Here is a 25,550-nt window from a genome sequence, read left to right as displayed (position 1 = left end):
CGAAAAAAAATGCTCATGCTTGTCAACGTTTATAAGGGTTTAGTTACTAATTAATGTCCGTAAGTCTTGAATCTATTATTACAGAAGGCAAATCATTCTTACATTTATCTTACCCAATCAGTTAAATGCAGGCGCAATGCCAATTATATGCGACTGGTATTAAAACAGAACTACGGTATACTTGAAAAGGTTAACAGCCGAGTACAAGATGTGTATTCAGGTTTATTTGTCTAGCGTCCACTAATCACCCACATAACCGTTAAAGCTATGAACAAATTGTACCCGTTACATTTAAAACTACTGCATGAATAAAGCTTTCAGTCTGTCCGTGTATACTTACATGTGCCCAGTACATTTAAGCCTCAACAAGAGTAAAGATTTTAGGAAGGTATATTAAATGTTTCAGCCGTACCCGGAACATTTACATGTTACCCAGAGTAAAGGTTTCAGTCGTACCTGGTACATTTACATGTCACCTAGAATAAAGGTTTCTGTCGTACCCGGTACATTTACATGTCACCTAGAGTAAAGGTTTCTGTCGTACCCGGTACATTTACATGTCACCCAGAGTAAAGGTTTCAGTCGTACCTGGTACATTTACATGTCACCTAGAATAAAGGTTTCAGTCGTACCCGGTACATTTACATGTCACCTAGAGTAAAGGTTTCAGTCGTACCCGGTACATTTACATGTCACCCAGAGTAAAGGTTTCAGTCGTACACGGTACATTTACATGTCACCCAGAGTAAAGGTTTCAGTCGTACCCGGTACATTTACATGTCACCTAGAGTAAAGGTTTCAGTCGTACCAGGTACATTTACATGTCATCTAGAGTAAAGGTTTCAGTCGTACCCGGTACATTTACATGTCATCCAGAGTAAAGGTTTCAGTCGTACCCGGTACATTTACACTTCAACTAAATTCGAGGTTCGCGGAAATCAAGAAAAGATATGAAAATCGGCGGAACGAAATGTTCATATGAACAGAACGAAATTAACCTATTAATCGGGAATTAATATAGACCTACGATTTTAATACACAACACTTCGTTTCGCTTCTATTGGTCCTGATATAGGTACAGGAATTCCTATTGATCCTGGTATAGGTACAGGTAGTCCCATGGTCCTGGTATAGGCACAGGTATTCCCATGGTCCTGGTATAGGTACAGGTATTCCTATTGGTCCTGGTATAGGTACAGGTACTCCTACTGGTCCTGGTATAGGTACAGGTATTCCTATTGGTCCTGGTATATGTACAGGTATTCCCATGGTCCTGGTATAGGTACAGGTACTCCCATGGTCCTGGTATAGGTACAGGTATTCCTATTGGTCCTGGTATATGTACAGGTATTCCCATGGTCCTGGTATAGGTACAGGTACTCCTATTGGTCCTGGTATAGGTACAGGTATTCCCATGGTCCAGGTATAGGTACAGGTATTCCCATGGTCCTGGTATAGGTAAAGGTATTCCTATTGGTCCTGGTATAGATACAGGAATTCCTATTGGTCCTGGTATAGGTACAGGTATTCCTATTGGTCCTGGTATAGATACAGATATTCCTATTGGTCCTGGTATAGGTACAGGTATTCCTATTGGTCCTGGTATAGGTACAGGTATTCCCATGGTCCTGGTCTAGGTACAGGTATTCCTATTGGTCCTGGCATGGTATAGGTACAGGTATTCCTATTGGTCCTGGTATAGATACAGATATTCCTATTGGTCCTGGTATAGGTACAGGTAGTCCCATGGTCCTGGTATAGGTACAGGTATTCCTATTGGTCCTGGTATAGATACAGATATTCCTATTGGTCCTGGTATAGGTACAGGTATTCCCATGGTCCTGGTATAGGTACAGGTATTCCCATGGTCCTGGTATAGGTACAGGTATTCCCATGGTCCTGGTATAGGTACAGGTAGTCCCATGGTCCTGGTATAGGTACAGGTATTCCTATTGGTCCTGGTATAGGTACAGGTATTCCCATGGTCCTGGTATAGATACAGATATTCCCATGGTCCTGGTATAGGTACAGGTATTCCCATTGGTCCTGGTATAGGTACAGGTATTCCCATGGTCCTGGTATAGGTACAGGTATTCCTATTGGTCCTGATATAGGTACAGGTATTCCCATGGTCCTGGTCAAGGTACAGGTATTCCTATTGGTCCTGGTATAGATACAGGTACTCCTATTGGTCCTGGTATATTTACAGGTATTCATATTGGTCCTGGTATAGGTACAGGTAGTCCCATGGTCCTGGTATAGGTACAGGTATTCCGTTTGGTCCTGGTATAGGTATAGGTATTCCTATTGGTCCTGGTATAGGTACAGGTACTCCTATTGGTCCTGGTATAGGTACAGGTATTCCCATGGTCCTGGTATAGGTACAGGTAGTCCCATGGTCCTGGTATAGGTAAAGGTATTCCTATTGGTCCTGGTATAGGTACAGGTAGTCCCATGGTCCTGGTATAGGTACAGGTATTCCAATGGTCCTGGTATAGGTACAGGAATTCCTATTGGTCCTGGTATAGGTACAGGTACTCCTATTGGTCCTGGTATAAGTACAGGAATTCCTATTGGTCCTTGTATAGGTACAGGTATTCCTATTGGTCCTGGTATAGGTACAGGTACTCCTATTGGTCCTGGTATAGATACAGGAATTCCTATTGGTCCTGGTATAGGTACAGGTATTCCTATTGGTCCTGGTATATGTACAGGTAGTCCCATGGTCCTGGTATAGGTACAGGTATTCCTATTGGTCCTGGTATAGGTACAGGAATTCCTATTGGTCCTGGTATAGGTACAGGTATTCCCATGGTCCTGGTATAGGTACAGGTATTCCCATGGTCCTGGTATAGATACAGGTATTCCTATTGGTCCTGGTATAGGTACAGGTATTCCTATTTGTCCTGGTATAGGTACAGGTAGTCCTATTTGTCCTGGTATAGGTACAGGTACTCCTATTGGTCCTGGTATAGATACAGGAATTCCTATTGGTCCTGGTATAGGTACAGGAATTCCTATTGGTCCTGGTATAGGTACAGGTATTCCCATGGTCCTGGTATAGGTACAGGAATTCCTATTGGTCCTGGTATAGATACAGGAATTCCTATTGGTCCTGGTATAGGTACAGGAATTCCTACTAGTCCTGGTATAGGTACAGGTATTCCTATTGGTCCTGGTATAGGTACAGGAATTCCTATTGGTCCTGGTATAGATACAGGAATTCCTATTGGTCCTGGTATAGGTACAGGAATTCCTACTAGTCCTGGTATAGGTACAGGTATTCCCATGGTCCTGGTATAGGTATTCCTATTGGTCCTGGTATAGGTACAGGTATTTCTATTGGTCCTGGTATAGATACAGGAATTCCTATTGGTCCTGGTATAGGTACAGCTATTCCTATTGGTCCTGGTATAGGTACAGCTATTCCTATTGGTCCTGGTATAGGTACAGGTATTCCTATTGGTCATCGTATAGGTACAGGTATTCCTATTGGTCCTGGTATAGGTACAGGTAGTCCCATGGTCCTGGTATAGGTACAGGTATTCCTATTGGTACTGGTATAGGTACAGGTATTCCTATTGGTCATCGTATAGGTACAGGTATTCCTATTGGTCCTGGTATAGGTACAGGTATTCCTATTGGTCATCGTATAGGTACAGGTATTCCTATTGGTCCTGGTATAGGTACAGCTATTCCTATTGGTCCTGGTATAGGTACAGGTATTCCTATTGGTCCTGGTATAGGTACAGGTATTCCCATGGTCCTGGTATAGGTACAGGTATTCCTATTGGTCCTGGTATAGGTACAGGTATTCCTATTGGTCTTAGTATAGGTAGAGGTACTCCTATTGGTCATCGTATAGGTACAGGTACTCCTATTGGTCCTGGTATAGGTACAGGTACTCCTATCGGTCCTGGTATATATACAGGTACTCCTATAGGTCCTGGTATAGGTACAGGTACTCCTATTGGTCCTGGTATAGGTACAGGTACTCCTATTGGTCCTGGTATAGGTACAGGTACTCCTATTGGTCCTGGTATAGGTACAGGTATTCCCATGGTCCTGGTATAGGTACAGGTACTCCTATTGGTCCTGGTATAGGTACAGGTACTCCTATTGGTCCTGGTATAGGTACAGTATCCCATGGTCCTGTATAGTACAGGTATTCCCATGGTCCTGGTCAAGTACAGGATTCCCATGGTCCTTGTCTAGGTACAGGTATCCCCATGGTCCTGGTAGGTACAGGTATCCCCATGGTCCTGGTCTAGGTACAGGTATTCCCATGGTCCTGGTATAGGTACAGGTACTCATATTGGTCCTGGTATAGGTACAGGTATCCCCATGGTCCTGGTATAGGTACAGGTATTCCCATGGTCCTGGTCTAGGTACAGGTACTCCTATTGGTCCTGGTATAGGTACAGGTATCCCATGGTCCTGTCTAGGTACAGGTATTCCTGGTCCTGGTATAGGTATAGGTATCCCATGGTCCTGGTATAGGTACAGGTACTCCTATAGGTCCTGGTATAGGTACAGGTACTCCTATTGGTCCTGGTATAGGTACAGGTACTCCTATTGGTCCTGGTATAGGTACAGGTACTCCTATTGGTCCTGGTATAGGTACAGGTATTCCCATGGTCCTGGTATATTTACAGGTATTCATATTGGTCCTGGTTAATGTACAGATATCCCCATGGTCCTTGTCTAGGTACAGGTATCCCCATGGTCCTTGTCTAGGTACAGGTATCCCCATGGTCCTTGTCTAGGTACAGGTATTCCTACTGGTCTTGTTATAGGTACATGTATTCATATTGGTCCTGGTATAGGTACAGGTACTCCTATAGGTCCTGGTCTAGGTACAGGTACTCCTATTGGTCCTGGTATAGGTACAGGAATTCCTTTTTATCTAGAAAAGTCTAGGGAGCTGTTTCAATCCGCCAATACAAATCGGTAGAGACGGCTACTTATTTGGTTTCTGTCAAAGTTCTGTCTACATTTTGGTCTAAGGTCGCCTTATGATGACATAATAAACCAATGGATATTAACATCTATAAAATAAAAAAACACCACTGAGCATATAGCCCCTATGGACAAACTGCAAGTATTGTTTTATACAAAATGATCACTACATTAGATAGCTGCTTGTCGCTAAGTTAGACGTACCAGTAATTAGACATACTATAGCTAAGGAATGGTAACTTACATAGAGAATTCATTCAGATTAAGTTTGTTTGTTTGTTTGTTTTTGTTTAACGTCCTATTAACAGCAAGGGTCATAGGACGTGCCAGGTTTTGGAGGTGGAGGAAAACCGGCGTACCCGGAGAAGAACCACCGGCCTACGGTCAGAACCTGGCAACTGCCCCACGTAGGTTTCGAACTCGCAACCCAGAGGTGGAGGGCTAGTGTTAAAGTGTCGGGACACCTTAACCACTCGGCCACCGCGGCCCCTTCAGATTAAGATTATCTATAATCCACAACAATGACAGCATTAATAACATCTTAAACCAGATCGCAGTATCAATCAATGTCTCGTTTGTAACATTTTATCAACATAGCTTACAATTCACACTTACCTTTTGGTTGCATTATTTGAAATAAGACTACATTCATAATTGTCCTATTTAAATGGTAAAATACAATCAGACTCGTCAGAGTAGCATACGAGATAAGCCTTATACATACTGTAGTTCATCATCTCACTGAGTCGATATAGACTGTATTATACTGTATATCATTATCTCACCAGGACAACACTCGATATAGACTGTATTATACTGTATCTCATTATCTCACCAAGACAACACTCGATATAGACTGTATTATACTGTATCTCATTATCTCACCAAGACAACACTTGATATAGACTGTATTATACTGTATCTCATTATCTCACCAGGACAACACTCGATATAGACTGTATTATACTGTATATCATTATCTCACCAATACAACACTCGATATAGACTGTATTATACTGTATCTCATTATCTCACCAAGACAACACTCGATATAGACTGTATTATACTGTATCTCATTATCTCACCAAGACAACACTCGATATAGACTGTAATATACTGTATCTTATTATCTCACCAAGACAACACTCGATATAGACTGTATTATACTGTATCTTATTATCTCACCAAGACAATACTCGATATAGACTGTAATATACTGTATCTTATTATCTCACCAAGACAACACTCGATATAGACTGTATTATACTGTATCTCATTATCTCACCAAGACAACACTCGATATAGACTGTATTATACTGTATCTCATTATCTCACCAGGACAACACTCGATATAGACTGTATTATACTGTATCTCATTATCTCACCAGGACAACACTCGATATAGACTGTATTATACTGTATCTCATTATCTCACCAGGACAACACTCGATATAGACTGTAATATACTGTATCTTATTATCTCACTAAGACAACACTCGATATAGACTGTATTATACTGTATCTCATTATCTCACCAAGACAACACTCGATATAGACTGTATTATACTGTATCTCATTATCTCACCAAGACAACACTTGATATAGACTGTATTATACTGTATCTCATTATCTCACCAGGACAACACTCGATATAGACTGTATTATACTGTATATCATTATCTCACCAGGACAACACTCGATATAGACTGTATTATACTGCATCTCATTATCTCACCACAACACTCGATATAGACTGTATTATACTGTATCTCATTATCTCACCACAACACTCGATATAGACTGTATTATACTGTATCTCATTATCTCACCAGGACAACACTCGATATAGACTGTATTATACTGTATCTTATTATCTCATCTGGACAATACTCAATGTAGACTGTATTATACTGTATCTCATTATCTCACCAAGACAACACTCGATATAGACTGTATTATACTGTATCTCATTATCTCACCAGGACAACACTCGATATAGACTGTATTATACTGTATATCATTATCTCACCAGGACAACACTCGATATAGACTGTATTATACTGAATCTCATTATCCTACCAGGACAACACTCGATATAGAATATGTGAGAACTGAATCTCATTATCTCACCAGGACAACACTCGATATAGACTGTATTATACTGAATCTCATTATCTCACCAGGACAACACTCGATATAGACTATGTGAGAACTGAATCTCATTATCTCACCAGGACAACACTCGATATAGAATATGTGAGAACTGAATCTCATTATCTCACCAGAACAGCATTCGCAATGGACTATATCGATATTGTTAGTCATGAGCATTATCATTACCTCATCAGATCCAATTCAGTAGAAAGTGTTGTCTGCTTCATGGTGTTAAATAATTGCCAATCTCTCTCGTCTCCTGGTGTTACCCAGTCCTACAGTAGTCTTGTTAATTGTTCTGTAAATACAACAGACAGAGTTAGTCGAACTGGTAGTTTGTACCTTAAATCACATGTGTATATGGTAAAACAACTGTACTCCTGTATGGAACAACATCGGGGTCATACTGAGGAATAATTCAGGATTATCTTAGCTCCTTTAACTCTTTATTGAAATCTAGCTGCATTAAACTATTAATACCTGTACGACTGATTATACATTAGTATGTATGATATTCAGCACTTTATACACGTCTATGTTTTTGACATTAAATTTCGTAGTCAATGTTCTGCTGTGGAGGGAAAAGACTACTTTGGAAAATATCTTGATTTAGATTGGTATATCCAGCTTAAAATTTACCTTAATTCTCGTCTTTTCGCCCCGAAAACACGAAATTTAACAAACCTTAATTCTCGACTTTTCGCCCCGGAAACACGAAATTTAACAAACCTTAATTCTCGTCTTTTCGTCTTTTCGCGAGAGAATTAATAATTAAGGTTTGTTAATTTTCGTGTTTTCGGGGCGAAAAGACGAGATTTAATGTTTGTTAAATTTCGTGTTTTCGGGGCGAAAAGACGAGATTTAAGGTTTGTTAAATTTCGTGTTTTCGGGGCGAAAAGACAAAATAACGAAATGGCACAAATCAGCCACCGTACAATTCTCACACATCAACCTGTTCCAGCTGATGGGAGAATGGTGAAACATATATGACTAGATTATGTAATGATTTTGAGCTTTTGGGTGGCAATCTCTACTCGGAAATTATATCTGGTGTCTTGTTTTGAACAGATCACTCAGAAAAAAATGTTATGCGAACGAGTGCATCCGCGATACCAAAAGATTACGCATGAATATCAGAAAATAGATACCCCTAAGTGGTTTATCTAGTTTTAGAGTGGCTCACTCGGTATCAAGTAGGAGACATTTAGGCCATTATCAATATTACTCCCCACATCTCTACCCTAAAGGAAACTTTTTTTTATTTCTATCTCTCTACAGAAATTAATAATTTAATCTATGTACATGTATTCAAATTAACAGCAATTATTCTCCTTGTTTCTAACACCTTTTATTTCTTTCCTCCTCCTCCCCTCCTTCCCTTCTCTGAAATATGTTATGTTTCATTGTGAAATATTATAAATCTAACATTCCAATCACGTTTTACATATAATTACATTCTTATAATATCATTAAAATACGTGTATAACGTCAGTACAATACGTGTATAACGTCAGTACAATACGTGGATAATGTGATTACAATACGAGTATAACGTCAGAACAATACGTGTATAATATCATTAAAATACGTGTATCACGTCAGTACAATACGTGTATAACGTCAGTTCAATACGTGTATAACGTCAGTACAATACGTGTATCACGTCAGTACAATACGTGTATCACGTCAGTACAATACGTGTATCAGGTCAGTAAAATACGTATACAACGTCAGTACAATACGTGTATAACGTCAGTACAATACGTGTATAACGTCAGTACAATACGTGTATAACGTCAGTTCAATACGTGTATAACGTCAATACAACACGTGAATAACGTCAGTACAATACGTGTACCACGTCAGTACAATACGTGTATAACGTCAGTACAATACGTGTATAACGTCAGTTCAATACGTGTATAACGTCAGTACAATACGTGTATAACGTCAGTAAAACACGTGTATCACGTCAGTACAATACGTGTATCACGTCAGTATAATACGTGTACACGTCAGTACAATACGTGTATAACGTCAGTACAATACGTGTATAACGTCAGTACAATACATGTATCACGTCAGTACAATACGTGTATAACGTCAGTAAAATACGTGTATCACGTCAGTACAATACAAGTATAACGTCAGTACAATACGTGTATAAAGTCAGTACAATACGTGTATAACGTCAGTACAATACGTGTATAACGTCAGTACAATACGTGTATAACGTCAGTACAACACGTGTATAACGTCAGTACAATACGTGTATCACGTCAGTACAATACGTGTATAACGTCAGTACAATACGTGTATAACGTCAGTTCAATACGTGTATAACGTCAGTACAATACGTGTATAACGTCAGTAAAATACATGTATCACGTCAGTACAATACAAGTATATCGTCAGTACAATACGTGTATAACGTCAGTACAATACGTATATAACGTCAGTACAATACGTGTATCGCGTCAGTATAATACGTGTATTACGTCAGTACAATACGTGTATAACGTCAGTACAATACGTGTATAACGTCAGTACAATACGTGTATCACGTCAGTACAATACGTGTATCACGTCAGTACAATATATGTATCACGTCAGTACAATACGTGTATAACGTCAGTAAAATACGTGTATCACGTCAGTACAATACGTGTATCACGTCAGTACAATATATGTATCACGTCAGTACAATACGTGTATAACGTCAGTAAAATACGTGTATCACGTCAGTACAATACGTGTATAACGTCAGTACAATACGTGTATTACGTCAGTACAATACGTGTATTACGTCAGTACAATACGTGTATAACGTTAGTACAATACGTGTATAACGTCATTACAATACGTGTATAACGCTATAGCAATCATCACTGGTCAGCAGAACAGATTATGGCATCAAATCGCTGTTGACAACTGACTTCGCCTCACACAGATGAACAATCGAACTAGCAAGATAACTACCTTGAATAGATTGTGTGTACTCAATCGAACTAAGCCATCTTGGCGATAGCTGAATAGGATTATTAAACGTTTGCAGTAGCTCTGGCAGTCCTTTGTGTAGAGATTACATGTATAACACAGGGTTGCTCGTTACTATATAAAGTACATTGTCATGCTATTAAAATGGCAGGAAGGATTAGTTAACCATTCAGCAACCTTCAAGATTAGCTACAATGTATATATTCCTAATACATGTACTAAAAAAACATGTTAACACAGTACTTGGAAGAACACACGAATCATCGAGGAGTTGTCGGGTTACTAATGAAACCTGTATACAATGCAGAGAATGATCGCTCTCTAAAAGTACTGATCCATTATCATATATTAATGGGGAAGCGATAAGATATTCCTGAAAAGTTCAAACGTCCAAATGTACCTGTACTGTGAAAGCTGTTCCATCCTCGTAACCACGTTACATTACCTAAAACAACTAACCTTTGAACAAAGCCTCTGTGTTAATGTCTTCCTTCCAAGTAAAAAAGTAGTTAATTGTGTGCGCAAAGAAATAATTATTTAGACTTATTCTTTCTTCACACTGATGACAAATCGGCAAATAATTTACATGATACTGGGGGATGTTAGGGTGAGGAATTAATGCATATTAGATTTTTACTAGTGTGAGAGTGATCTAGCCGTCTTTCTAATTTCTGTATATTAACCTCCCACAGTACATTTACAAGGCATTGATTAAGACAGATCTTTGCCTATTGTGTGTCTTTAGGGTCTGGAAGCCGCAGTGTTAATAAAACATTGAATGACACAAGCTGCGGAAAGATGTTGATAGAAATTCTGTAGGCTAAGAGATAACAATTACAAGGCTTATTTTTAATGAAAACAAGTACCGGAATGGTTCGCCAGTCTGTTTTATACAAATATCTCCCATACATCCAATCTTTTAGCTTAAAGTGGAACATTAATCTTCACTAATGCTCGCGTTCCAGAGATTTTTTCCCGTTTAACCAATGTTTCTGGAATTATTTACAGCTATTGTGAGCAAATTTAGAAGTGTAATCGGAAACCACGCTGGTTTACAAGGCAATATTTTAGTGAAAATTAATTTGAAATCAAAAGATCATTCATTGTCGTGAATGCTAAGAGTCGTTGCACAGAAAATAGCGGGATTTTGATAGGTCGATTAGTCAGTACTCAACCTTGAGCAATATGGGGGCGAGTGAAGCATTGCATTGTCTTCTGATGTTTAAGATGTGCATGCGTCGTAATATCCTAAATACAATTCTACGATTATACAGGAATAAAAGGTATACGAGATAGAAGGATTAATCAGATCGTTAGAACTCCATAGATGCATAAAGTCTGCAGCGCAAATACACGATGCATCGATTGGATTTGCCACTACTCTTTCGTTTACCCTACCATCGATAGACCCCGCCACTACTCTTTAGTTAAATCCACCATCAATAGACCCTATCGCTACTATTTAGTTAAATCCACCATCGATAGGCCCTGTCACTACTCTTTCGTTAAATCCACCATCGATAGGCCCTGTCACTACTCTTTAGTTAAATCCACCATCAATAGACCCTGTCACTACTCTTTAGTTAAATCCACCATCGATAGGCCCTGTCACTACTCTTTCGTTAAATCCACCATCGATAGGCCCTGTCACTATTGTTTAGTTAAATCCACCATCGATAGGCCCTGTCACGACTGCATGCTTAGTTAAATCCACCATCGATAGGCCCTGTCACTACTCTTTAGCTAAATCCACCATCGATAGGCCCTGTCACTACTCTTTAGTTAAATCCACCATCGATAGGCCCTGTCACTACTCTTTAGTTAAATCCACCATCGATAGGCCCTGTCACTACTCTTTAGTTAAATCCACCATCGATATACCCTGTAACTACTTTTTAGTTAAATCCACCATCGATAGGCCCTGTCACTACTCTTTAGATAAATCCACCATCGATATACCCTGTCACTACTCTTTAGTTAAATCCACCATCGATAGGCCCTGTCACTACTCTTTAGTTAAATCCACCATCGATATACCCTGTCACTACTCTTCAGTTAAATTCACCATCGATAGGCCCTGTCACTACTCTTTAGTTAAATCCACCATCGATATACCCTGTCACTACTCTTTCGTTAAATCCACCATCGATAGGCCCTGTCACTACTCTTTAGTTAAATCCACCATCGAAAGGCCCTGTCACTACTCTTTAGTTAAATCCACCATCAATAGGCCCTGTCACTACTCTTTCGTTAAATCCACCATCGATAGGCCCTGTCACTACTCTTCAGTTAAATTCACCATCGATAGGCCCTGTCACTACTCTTTAGTTAAATCCACCATCGATAGGCCCTGTCACTACTCTTTAGTTAAATCCACCATCGATAGGCCCTGTCACTACTCTTTAGTTAAATCCACCATCGAAAGGCCCTGTCACTACTCTTTAGTTAAATCCACCATCGATAGACCCTGTCACTGCTCTTTAGTTAAATCCACCATCGATAGGCCCTGTCACTACTCTTTAGTTAAATCCACCATCGATAGGTCCTGTCACTACTCTTTCGTTAAATCCACCATCGATAGGCCCTGTCACTACTCTTTAGTTAAATCCACCATCGATAGACCCTGTCACTACTCTTTAGATAAATCCACCATCGATATACCCTGTCACTACTCTTTCGTTAACTCCACCATCGATAGGCCCTGTCACTACTCTTTAGTTAAATCCACCATCGATATACCCTGTCACTACTCTTTAGATAAATCCACCATCGATATACCCTGTCACTACTCTTTTGTTAAATCCACCATCGATAGGCCCTGTCACCACTCTTTCGTTAAATCCACCATCGATAGGCGCTGTCACTACTCTTTAGTTAAATCCACCATCGATAGGCCCTGTTACTACTCTTTAGTTAAATCCACCATCGATAGGCCCTGTCACTACTCTTTAGATAAATCCACCATCGAAAGGCCCTGTCACTACTCTTTAGTTAAATCCACCATCGATAGACCCTGTCACTACTCTTTAGTTAAATCCACCATCGATAGGCCCTGTCACTACTCTTTAGTTAAATCCACCATCGATAGGCCCTGTCACTACTCTTTAGATAAATCCACCATCGAAAGGCCCTGTCACTACTCTTTAGTTAAATCCACCATCGATAGACCCTGTCACTACTCTTTAGTTAAATCCACCATCGATATACCCTGTCACTACTCTTCAGTTAAATTCACCATCGATAGGCCCAGTCACTACTCTTTAGTTAAATTCACCATCGATAGGCCCTGTCACTACTCTTTAGTTAAATCCACCATCGATAGACCCTGTCACTACTCTTTAGTTTAATCCACCATCAATAGACCCTGTCACTACTATTTAGTTAAATCCACCATCAATAGACCCTGTCACTACTCTTTAGTTAAATCCACCATCACTAGGCCCTGTCACTACTCTTTAGTTAAATCCACCATCGATATACCCTGTCACTACTCTTTCGTTAAATCCACCATCGATAGGCCCTGTCACTACTCTTTAGTTAAATCCACCATCGATAGGCCCTGTCACTACTCTTTCGTTAAATCCACCATCGATAGGCCCTGTCACTACTCTTTAGTTAAATCCACCATCAATAGGCCCTGTCACTACTCTTTAGTTAAATCCACCATCGATAGGCCCTGTCACTACTCTTTCGTTAAATCCACCATCGATAGGCCCTGTCACTACTCTTTAGTTAAATCCACCATCGATAGGCCCTGTCACTGCTCTTTCGTTAAATCCACCATCGATAGGCCCTGTCACTACTCTTTCGTTAAGTCCACCATCGATAGGCCCTGTAACTACTTTTTTTGTCAGCTTCCCCATCGCTCTCACAAGGAACGTTGCTTCCAAAATCAATCACTCAACTAACGTATGCCACCTGCAGACAGGAGAAGCCTTTCTGATATAACCATTAGCTGTTGAGAGGACGGTAATCAATACGCAACAAAACTTTTGGTGTCAAAATAGAGTATGTGTCTTCGTCGTCTCTATAGTTTGTCGCTTTGTACTAAATGACGTCATTCCTGGTTCACAAGGTCAGTAATTACAATAGAGACCAACCAACCAATTGTTTTCCCGTAGACCTTAGTGTTAACGTTTTGGATTATTTCATTCAAATTCTTGAATTGAATATGACGATTATGGTTTATAACAAAAGTTTAGGGTCTGATATAACACCTAATCAAAAAAAAAAGTTGGGTCCTTCAGCTCAAATTTTCTCCAGGGTAGCCATTTTGAAAATAGGTGAATTTCGCAGTAAACATTCTCAAAAATCTTAAATGTTTACCTGTTTACTATTATTACGTGAACTTTTGGGAAAAAAACCAATCGGACTTAAGAAAATTTATATCAACATTTCTTATTGATAGTTACCTATCAGGCTACATATCTATTTTCTCACTTCATAACATACTGGCCAATCAGTGGCTGCCAGACATTTTATCCTTGGCTCAACGTCCTACACACAGGGGCTGTTTCAAAAATATATTTTTTCAATTGGTTGGTTGTTCCCAATATGTGATATCCTGGGGTTAAACAGAGAAACTATTTATAGTAAAAATCGGTAAATGGCAGTGGAATGTACGATTCGATTATCACATTCATAGCAAGCTTAACTTTACCGTTTTTTTTCGTCTCCAAACTTGCCTGTGTGACAATATTGATCAGACATGGTATTATTAATGAATTTGAATAAAACATAGTGATATAGGCACGAGTTTGATATGCGCGTAAAATGTGCACGTATATTCACATCTTGAGCTTTCGGTGAACAAATTTCCCCTTTGCATTTTGACGTAGACCTATTCGTTTCTTTAAGTCCTTGATATTATTATAACGTTGGATTTTCTAGACGACTACATGGCCTTGATTACTGATTGTTCTGTTTATGAAAACCTAGTTCAGACTTGAACAGCAAAGGCGTTGGTTAACTACCAATTAAAGTTCAATGTTTTTTTTTAATTGACGTAATCCTATCATACAGTCAATGGTACAATTTAATACGTCTACACTCAATTACCGTTTGTAGTCCATGAGGCTCCATTGTGGTACCCAAATAAGATTATCTGTATTACAAAGATTAAACTAACTGACGAACGTTTTACTGATATTTAATTCATGGAAATCCTATTTTGTAATATAATATACTCATGAATGTCTCGAGAAATACAAAAAAAAAACATATCTCAAATACTTGTAACTATTGTAATGGATGAACGCACCAATGCATTACAGAGGAACTATAGAGGAATCACATAGTTCTATACTTGGTAAAGACTATATTTCATTTTCAGGGAAATGACGGTGAAAATACGATGATGAATGAGTGATGTTAAGACTACAGAACTGACCTTTATATTTGGCACTGGCTGTTTGAGCCTCAGTATGGATTAGCGAGCTCTACATTATATATGGAACAACTGATTAGGGTTATCATGAACCCTAGCTAACTGCCTATCTTAGCTTTTTGCTGGAACTGGAGAGGAACAATAGTAAATTATGTACATTGCCAGACCGAGACTCATACAAACAACAAAGTACATTTTAAACAACCAAATAGCGTTCGTCTTGGAGATTCCTACAAAGAACAACGTACGTTTTAAATAACCAAAAACTGGTACCCCCCCCCCCCCCCCCCCCACCCCCACCCCAGCACCCCTCCTACACCCCCCACCCCCCACCCCGACCCACCCACCCCCACCCCCTCCTACTCCCCCTTCCCGGGCTATCACCAAACAGTTTCGGTACATGTTATGTGTCGGTTTTCGGCACCCAAATCGTAGGGTCGTTCTATACATGTGAATCCTTGCACAGCACTTGTAACAAGAGTGGAGCTTATGTACCCCTCTCTCTCAAAAAAAAAAAAAAAAAACATAAATAAACGCAGAACACAATGGAGCCAGACAGTAATTAAACTCAGGCCAAATGAATTCCACACGGACGTTCATACAAAGTGGGAAAACCGTTACCGATTTTCACCTGGTACAATCCTGCTATAGTTATACTACTATCGATCAGGTATTATCAACGATCGAAATTTCTACGTGTGCGAAAACCTACAAATCATTCGGGTAAAACAAATCGATCAACCAGATAGAGTTGCTATTGTTCTTTTGAAATCGTCAGCTCCGGATACACGTGTATGTTAAATATCAACACATGGACATTTAACTTCAGCTTAATTCAGTGATATATGAGTATGGTTGACGTATAGTTTTAATGTTAGTGAAAACGTGTATTTGATTACAAGGCAATCATACCACGATCGCCACCGATCGATATGCATCAATACTGATTAACCGATCGCCATGCATTTGTAGGTTTTCCATTCCTTAAACGCAAACAACGTCTTTTTAAAAAAAATCTTAATCACTAGGACCACTTAGCATGCTCTCCTGTATTTGTTTCTGTGTTCTAACAAAGATCTATTAACACTGATAATATTGACAGAATAAAGAAAAGCATAAACCAGAAAATCGGTTGTGGTCACGTTTAGACCTCCATATCAACTAAAACACTAACGTTTACATTACTGAAAATTAAGACATCCATCAGTTACTGATCAATTTCTATCGATTTTCTGTTATGTAATCTTGATGCCATATAAGGGATTTAAATAACACGCTGCAACACTAATATTTGTAACGTACATACCTGTTCATGTCTAGGACTGGAGGTCTTCAACTCCCCACAGTTCCAAATCCACCCGACTTAACTTCATAGCATAGAAATATGTTGCGACTCCTTCATTAATTATAGAAGTGCGTAAATTGGCGTGGCTGTCTTTGTCTCTGAGCCAGGTAGATATATATGTACCTGTGTATTGCCGGGTACACCTACAGGTAAAGCATGGCTTTCACAGATAAAGGATTCGTCTATAGATCGATACTCTTGCGTACAGTATGTGTGTGTATATATGTATATATACTATCATATCTATTTATACACCTGTGTATTTTGCACCTGAGTTTTCCCACAACACCGTGACGTATCGCCTCCAGTAGAGTTTCTTTGTGCGATAACTCGAGAGTCACAAGTTCCAGTCTTTGTCCTCGACAGGTCAAACTCCATTGTGTATTGCTAATAACCCGACACCCATGTTAGAAACATGTATATATCAGCGTATACCGATGCATGTTTGCTAATACGTTTTGTATTAACCTATGTAAGTGTATACAGTATAGGTAGAAATCCGTGTGGTTATTGTTGACTTATATTGCGATTTTTCTTTTCTTTAATGTATTGATAATAATCCTAATCCTTTTTTAATAACTTCAGGGAGTATAACGTGCATAATATTTGATAGGAAATTGTGATTCAGCAGAATTCTAGCTTAATACGCAGATTACATTAATATACCGATAGCAATGCACGTGCATTATGTAAACGTACAGAAACTACTTGATGTTTTACTTGAAATGAAATATATACATTTCTATATCACAAACGTAAAACAAAATGAAATAACGGCTGGCACATTCCGTCAGGTCTGATATCAGGCATAATAGCCGATTAAAATGCCTCTTGCAAGTATATATTGGATGTTAAAGGCAGCACCCTATAGTTAGTCTATAGAGGCTGAAATGCTTCGTCAAAGTAAGTCACAAATAAGTGTATTCACAAGGAATTATCGTCATCATCAATGAAGTATAAATGTTCAAAGTTTTCCCAGCGGAGTGTAACCAACCTACACCCCTAATTTAATCAATCTTTATGGCGTACCTGTACCAGTCCACCATTGTTAAGTTACCTTATGGGATCACGGCATTACTCATGTACCTCCGGAAAATAACATATTATGATCGTACTGTTAAATTGCGCCATTTGTATAAGAGAATTAAATACGTGTATCGGGTATTAAATGAAACCTGATATGTGTTGTGGTTTATTTACACGGTACACACAATATATTTATGTTTTGTTCAGTTGTGTTATGAGGGCATACACTTAAAATATGAAATCACACAAAGACAACATGACAGAATTGTCTAGATACTTTCCTATGATACTCCACCAGGAACATCGTCACGTGCCTCAGTGTAAAAGTCATATATCAGCGCTGTACAGAAAATAACTCTTCGAAGTACAGCAAGAGGTATCTTAGCTTATATAGTGTGAATAATTTTGTGACTCCTGTAACAGAATAAATGGTGTATTTTCTAGATCTCTAGTATACGAATCCTGTCTCTTAATCATTACTTGATGTCTCGTAACTTGATGATGGTTTTATATATCGCGAGCTCTATTTTGTTTCTGAAGACAGTGATTTATAATACAAAAAAAAAAAAAAAAAACAGGCATATTTTCCATCTGAAAGTTTTAAACCTGACTTGGATATCGTATATTGTTTGTGCGTATATATAAACAAAACAAAAACATTTAGGGCTTAGTTGTAGACCGGATATACTGGACACATTAATTTTGTATCTTACCTTTTTTAGAAACAGTATCGTTTTATGATAATTATTGAAATACAATAAGTTTATACCAATTAATTTTAATATACAATTACACATACATAATAATTTCATTTCTGACGGGCAATATTATTAGAGAGCGTTTTATGTTGTTAAAACATATCCATTGTACACATGTGATATTACAGAATATATTTCACCTGTCTGCTTCGATGCCCTTGGATGACAGTGAATTAAAATAGTTTTAGTTTTATCATTAAACTGACACTTATATGTAAATTAAGCTTAGAAATCCACTCACAATATTGTTATGATGAGTCCGATAAGTATTAAATATTCCCGCCTCAAAGATTATTTACAGGCCATCTGACATCTTGTTGAGCCCGTGTTCTTATTCCACGGCCAAGCCAGGTAACCACAGTCAAAGAGCTCCAATCAGATCCTGTTTCTTCCGTTGAGACAATAAGACTCGTACTGCTGTCGATATACAGCTTCCATGAAGATATTCAAATTATTTAATTGTAAATGATAACGTAACAAAACACAATTCTACACTGACTTATTAATTTAATATACCATATTAACTGTATTATACGAAGCTGAAACTTAGACAGTGGTTCATTTCACGGCGCAATAGTTTGGCCAGAGTCGTAAGTGGGCCCTCCAGGTAATTTATTGAATCAGAGAAATACGAATGTCAATGTTCTAATAATTAACTTAACTTTTGTAAAGAAGAAACCCGGAAAAGGTGGTATAATATCTATCTAGAAGCGTTCCCATGTCATGAATTTGTCCGTCGACTTGAGGCCAGATGTGGTCACCTTCCTGGGCATGGACGATTACCATGTTGGAAGCTGACCCCCAATAACCAGAGTTACCATTTACTAAACTTTCAATGTTATGGCCGTTTTTCAAAAGTCCTATTTGGATGTGCTTATCTTGGAAGGACACGGCAGTGATAAAAAAGACATAAACACCGCTTACAGGGCAGGTGAACTGGCCGGTCGATCTGTCGAATGCAGCACCTTCGTTCGTGAGAATGTCTGCCATGATGATCGGCTGGTCGTCTCCAGGGTTGGTAAAGTATTCTGATAGTCGTGTGTGAAAGGCGACACCAGTGGTGGCTACTGTGAAATGTTAACATGCAAGAGATGTTATTTATAAACTCGTTACCATTACCTCCTGAAATTCACTCCAGACTACAGCAAACTTCCATGTTATGCGTAACTCGGTTTTACAGTTTAGGAAATGTGCAAAAGTATGTTTCTTAAAGATAGAGTCAAATAAGAGTTCGCTTGTTGAAAGTAAATAATGAACACTCGTAAAATATAATATTTCTATATGTTTTCACTCATGCTTTGCACTCGTGAAAATAACGGTATTCTGTCATAATCGTGAAATATATGTCATATCAAACGGGAAACCATTAAATATTCTCTATGTATTCAACGTTTAGCTTTCCATGATCAATCCTTGACAATTTGTTTAATTGAGTGCCTGATCTATTCTTATTCCGTAGCCATGCACTAAACAAAGAATTTTAAATATTTTAAACAGGATCGATTTACCAACTCACCCCTGACTTTCCTATTGTTCTCGCTGGTTGTGATGTGATCGTCGTTTCCGTCTGGAACGTGCACGATTGATTGATTGTTCACCAAGTGATCAGTATCGTCCGGTTGCATCTTGGTGTTGAACTCCTCAGGGAATTTAGACAATTCGTCATGGATGACTGGAAGGGATTTCTTCAGACAGACCAATGACGGACCCCAGATATATAGGGACACCAACTGAACTGTTTGTAAAATCAGATGTTTCTTCCTTTACGGTGTTTCCAGTCTTTTTAAGTTTCGTGACATTTCTACTTCTCGTCTGGAAGTCTTTTGATTCTTGTTTGTTGGCTTTCTGTGTCCCCATTTTGTGTCTGTCTTCTGTTTTTCCTCCCATAACAATTGCACCCTTGATTTCATGTCCCCAAAAACCTGCATACAATTATGGTTTTCTATCGCGAGACGTCGGAATTGTTTTTGTATCTCATGATTTTTGGTCTTAACCTTTCGCACATCTCGTTTCAATTCCATATTCGTCATATGAATTTTCTGATTTTCCAACAACAGGCGACTGTTATCTGATTCCAATGTTCTCAATCTCCGCTCAATATCTACCAGTTCTTGCTTTCCGAACACGGCCTTATCGTAGGCGACATCCTTCAACGGTACTTGAAGTTTCACATAGCCATCTACATTGCTTCTCGATTGGATTTCACTTACCCTCAGAACAAGAAGAACCAAACCTAATATTTCTTTCGCCGCCATTTTCATTATAGCAGTAGTAATGTGACTATATATATCATTTAACCAAGATCCTTATCAGGACAGCCTGTCTGTCGTTGGATCTGTTTAATGTTATCTATTTCTATTTTAGATAGTCGTGCATGGCATACATAAAAAGTCTTAAAAAATAACGAGCTCCTACTCCAAGATAGGCATTGAGTTCGTTATATGTGTATTGCATACAGAAGTAGGTAAATAAAAGAATTAACAAATAATGATGATAATGTTGTGAAGCACAAATTGTAATATTGTGATGGTAAAGCGCAGGTACATGTGTTAATAAGGTTACATTACAGATAAGAGCCAGTAGATCTATCTATCTACAATTGCCATATTTGTTTGACACAAAGCACGAAGCAGTTTTTCTTCGGCAGGACTGCACGTCACTTTTCTTGGTAAGACAAGTATTATTCTAATGCAAAGTCAATAATCACACAATGCTGACAGCTGGAGGAGCAAAAGTAGAATTCATTCATCCTGTTTTCATTGATTTTAAATATCCTGCCTAAATACTATCAATAATAAACACTTTACATTCAATTACATTGATATCTAGTCTTCAGAATGTGCATATAAAGGTTTCCACATCAACATAATTTGTTCTCATAGCCCCGCTCAGAGTCTTACATAGATAAAAAAAAATGTATACCATTACCAGGTATTTACATCTGTAATTGACGACCTTTTTATATGTATCTCTCCTGGGTATGACGTATCGCTGCCAATCATACGCAATCTGTTAGATTCATAGTTAGATTTGAGTGATCTTCGCATATTGTTTAATCTTTTAGTTACATATACCCTGTATACTAATTAAATATATCAACTAGCTGATATGTTCTGGCACGCACATTTTGTTAACACAACTTGAAGCTATGACATCCAAAGCCTTGGCTACCGAAGGTGAGATTCCTGGGACCTTTTAAATTTATGAAACTAATTTCAAGTGTTCACTCTAAGGGTATTACAAATAACCTCTGGTTTTGGTTAAATTGGTTCGTTGTCAAAATTCTTTTGTCCGCGAAAAATGTCCTTTGATTGAGCAGTGTATAATTCCCCATCAACAGACATCTTGTCCCGGACAAGCTTGGCCTTACGCTCCTTCCTAACGGTTCTCCTTCATGATAGGATAAAGTCTTTTTCTGATCTCTTTGATTTCAGGAGTGAACTGTTTATTCCGAATGGCCAGCCATTATTTCACGACCAAGCCAGGCAAACACCATCCAATATCTCTAACCAGACCTTTTGTCTTCTGGTGAGAGCTATCGTCTATATTACCTTCTTTGCAATCATACACAGACTTATTCTTTCATTATATCATATATGATGAGATGCTGTAAGATATACAGCGGTTCCTTTGATGACCCGATCATTCGGCCAGATTCGTTAGTAGAGATCTACAGTTATTTTCCGCTGATTGGATATTGGCTCCCCGATGTCCCAAGACTGCACGTTTATGGTGGAATGGTGGAGGGGGAGGGATGGGGGTGGGAGTCAATTGTCATTGGAGCGGATCGCTTGTCGTTGGAGGATCGCTCTACAGACGGTTTCATACTGTGTTGTTGAGTTTTGGTATTTGTCGCTTGCCTTATAAAAAGATCATGTACACCATGGGAGATTAAACTTATTTAGCAGAATTCCAGCAAACCTTTCTGAATTTACTATATGTTAGTCTATTTATAACGTACATGAACTATTGTGTACTGTCATAATGACGTTATGGTCATTTTTATAATTTATAGTAATATTAAAGTGTACGTATACATAACATGAGTATGTTAGACAACTAAGCGTAATGTACATGTATTTTTGTAATTCTGTATTGTGTCATACTATATTACATTGCATTGTTGTATAATGTCTTTTCTCTGATGTGTTGAAAAACACAAAGAAATAAAAGAATCTGAATCTGAAGTCCAGTACTTCTTCACGCTAGTCCTGGCACTACACGAAGATTTCGTTGCATTGCCGCTTTAAAAGTCGATAAAGTTGACAAAACTAGTTATATTAACTGGTACTATGGAATTTAAAAAAACGCATTATGTTGACTCTTAGCAGTATTACTTAATTTTGGCACAAAAATACAATATTCAAACTATGGTGTTGTAAATAAATCTATGAAGCTACAATCAGGACAATGTTTGCAATATAACATATACAATGAATGGAAAATGTATGACACTGGTAACGAGGAAGTTTTCTGATAATGAATGTGACCGTTCATGATTTACATTAAGTTAGGTTGAGCTATTTTCAAATAAAATCTACTCGCAAAATGTGATTTAACACAGTGAAGATAACTTCTATTTAATAAGAACCATCCAAATGATAATATTCAAATCATTCATTTAACTTCTGTAAAGTAGAAATCCGGAAAAGGTAGTGAAATAATGATCTAAAAGCGATCCGGTGCCATGATATTGATCGTTGACTTTAGGCCAGATGTAATCCCGTTCCTGTGCATTGACGATTACCACGTTGGAGGCGGACCCCCAATAACCAGAATTACCACTCACTAAACTTCCAATGGTCTGTCCGTTTTTTACGAGACTGATTTCGATGTGCTTATCATGGAAGGACACAGCCGTGAAAAAGAAAACATACACACCAGTTACTGGGCAGATGAACTGGCCGGTCGAACTGTCGAATGCAGCACCTTCGTTCGTGAGAATGTCTGTCATGATGATCGGCTGGTTGTCCACCGGGTCGGTAAAATGTGCTGATAGTCGTGTGTGAAAGGCGACGCCAGCTGTGGTTGCTACTGTCAAATGTAAACATACAATAGAATGCAAACTTTTTACCACTATCCGGTGAAATTTACTCCAGTATTACAGCAAACTTCCATGTTATGCAAAACTAAGTTTTATATTTTAGGAAATGTGCAAAAATATTTTCTAAAAGATAGAGTTGAAAAATAGAAAATTGAAAGTAAGTAATGACCTGAATGTAACGTGTGTTTTCCATGATTGAATCCATTACAACTTGTATGCTTGTTACCTTATCTATTCTTATTCCGTGACCACGTCCGGTTGCATCTTGGTGTTGAACTCCTCAGGGAATTTAGACAATTCGTCATGGATGACTGGAAGGATTTCTTCAGACTGACCCATGACGGACCCCAGATATATAGGGACACCAACTGAACTGTTTGTAAAATCAGATGTTTCTTCCTTTGCGGTGTTTCCAGTCTTTTTAAGTTTCGTGACATTTCTACTCCTCGTCTGGAAGTCTTTTGATTCTTGATTGTTGACTTTCTGTGTCCATTTTGTGTCTGTCTTCTGTTTTTCCTCCCATAACAATTGCACCCTTGATTTCATGTCCCCAATAACCTGCATACAATTATAGTTTTCTATCGCGAGACGTCGGAATTGTTTTTGTATCTCATGGTGTTTGGTCCTAACCTTTCGCACATCTCGTTTCAATTCCATATTCGTCATCTGAATTTTCTGATTTTCCAACAACAGGCGACTGTTATCTGATTCCAATACTCTCAGTCTCCGCTCAATATCTACCAGTTCTTGCTTTCCGAACACGGCCTTATCGTAGGCGACATCCTTCATCGGTACTTGAAGTTTCACATAGCCATCTACATTGCTTCTCGATTGGATTTCATTTACCCTCAGAACAAGAAGAATCAAACCTAATATTTCTTTCGCCGCCATTTCATTATAGCAGTAGTAATGTGACTATATATATCATTTAAACCAAGATCCTTATCAGGACAGCCTGTCTGTCGTGGGATCTGTTTAATGTTATCTATTTCTATTTTAGAGAGTCGTGCATGGCAAACTTAAAGAAAGTCTTGAAAAAAAAACAAAAAAAAAACGAGATCATATAATTGAGTATTGTATACAGAATCAGTCTAGGTAAATAAAAGGAATGACGAAAAAAGCACAGATTGTAATATTGTGGTGGTAAAGCGCAGGTACATGTGTTAATAAGGTTACATTACAGATAAGAGCCAGTAGATCTATCTATCTACAATTGTCATATTTGTTTGACACAAAACACAAAGCAATTATTCTTCGGCAGGAATGAACATCATTTTTCTCGGTTAGATGAGTATTATTCTAATGCAAAGTCAATAATCACACAATTCTGACAGCTGGCTGGTTGAGTAAAAGTAGGATTCATTAATCCTGTTTTTAGTAACTTCAAATATTCTACCTAAATCTTACTAATAATAAACAATACGCTATATTCAACTATATTCAGTCTTCGTAATGAGCATATATTGGTTTCCACATCAACATGATCTGTTCTCATAGCCCGGCACAGAGCCTTACATAGATAAAAAAATGTATACCATTACCAGGTATTTACATCTGTAATTGACGACCTTTTTATACCTCTCCTGGGTATGACGTATCGCTACCAATCATACGCTATCTGTTAGATTTAGAGTTAGATTTGACTGATCATCGCATATTGTTTACTCTATTAGGTACATATACCCTGTAGACTAATTAAATGTCCTGGCACACATATTTTGCCTTCACAATTTGTAGCTACCACATTCGAAAATCATTTTAAAAGAAATGTCAAATCAATCAATCAAATAAGTAATCGTTACTTGGTACTTTCATTTTATTCGTCTTTTTCTTGTGAGTAAATTATTTGATTATTTCTTAATAATTTAATTTTGCTTGTAA

General features: G+C 38.3%; 4 protein-coding genes across 4 annotated transcripts in view; all 4 read right to left on the bottom strand.

Moving 5' to 3' along the window:
• Positions 1-17,125, bottom strand: part of LOC117322178 (transient receptor potential cation channel subfamily V member 5-like) — a 32,578-nt gene extending 15,453 nt beyond the window's left edge. Inside the window, exons 1-2 of the mRNA XM_033876953.1 lie at positions 16,803-17,125; positions 7,300-7,411 (exon numbers count right to left, since the gene is read on the bottom strand). The gene's annotated coding sequence lies outside the window, so the exon portion shown is untranslated. The remainder of the gene's footprint in view (positions 1-7,299; positions 7,412-16,802) is intronic.
• LOC117343244 (tetra-peptide repeat homeobox protein 1-like) lies at positions 2,335-3,051 on the bottom strand. Its single transcript, XM_033905590.1, has one exon. The coding sequence runs from the start codon at positions 3,049-3,051 to the stop codon at positions 2,335-2,337; it is 717 nt and encodes a 238-aa protein (XP_033761481.1).
• Positions 17,126-19,115: 1,990 nt separating the features above from the next.
• On the bottom strand, positions 19,116-20,434 carry LOC117341474 (complement C1q and tumor necrosis factor-related protein 9-like). The gene is made up of 2 exons (XM_033903336.1): positions 20,142-20,434; positions 19,116-19,692 (listed from the first exon to the last, which is right to left on the bottom strand). The coding sequence occupies exons 1-2, from the start codon at positions 20,248-20,250 to the stop codon at positions 19,283-19,285; spliced, it is 519 nt and encodes a 172-aa protein (XP_033759227.1). The 5' UTR covers positions 20,251-20,434; the 3' UTR covers positions 19,116-19,282.
• A 2,611-nt stretch (positions 20,435-23,045) lies between these two features.
• LOC117341464 lies at positions 23,046-24,615 on the bottom strand. Its single transcript, XM_033903325.1, has 2 exons — positions 23,896-24,615; positions 23,046-23,659 (listed from the first exon to the last, which is right to left on the bottom strand). Exon 1 carries the CDS (start codon positions 24,558-24,560, stop codon positions 23,907-23,909), a length of 654 nt encoding a protein of 217 aa, XP_033759216.1. The 5' UTR covers positions 24,561-24,615; the 3' UTR covers positions 23,046-23,659; positions 23,896-23,906.
• Positions 24,616-25,550: the final 935 nt, after the last annotated feature.

This window comes from Pecten maximus, chromosome 2 (genome assembly GCF_902652985.1).
Source record: "Pecten maximus chromosome 2, xPecMax1.1, whole genome shotgun sequence".
NCBI lineage: Eukaryota > Metazoa > Mollusca > Bivalvia > Pectinida > Pectinidae > Pecten > Pecten maximus.
The sequence above is the reverse complement of the archived record's forward strand: the minus strand, read 5'-3'. Positions and strand labels throughout refer to the sequence as shown.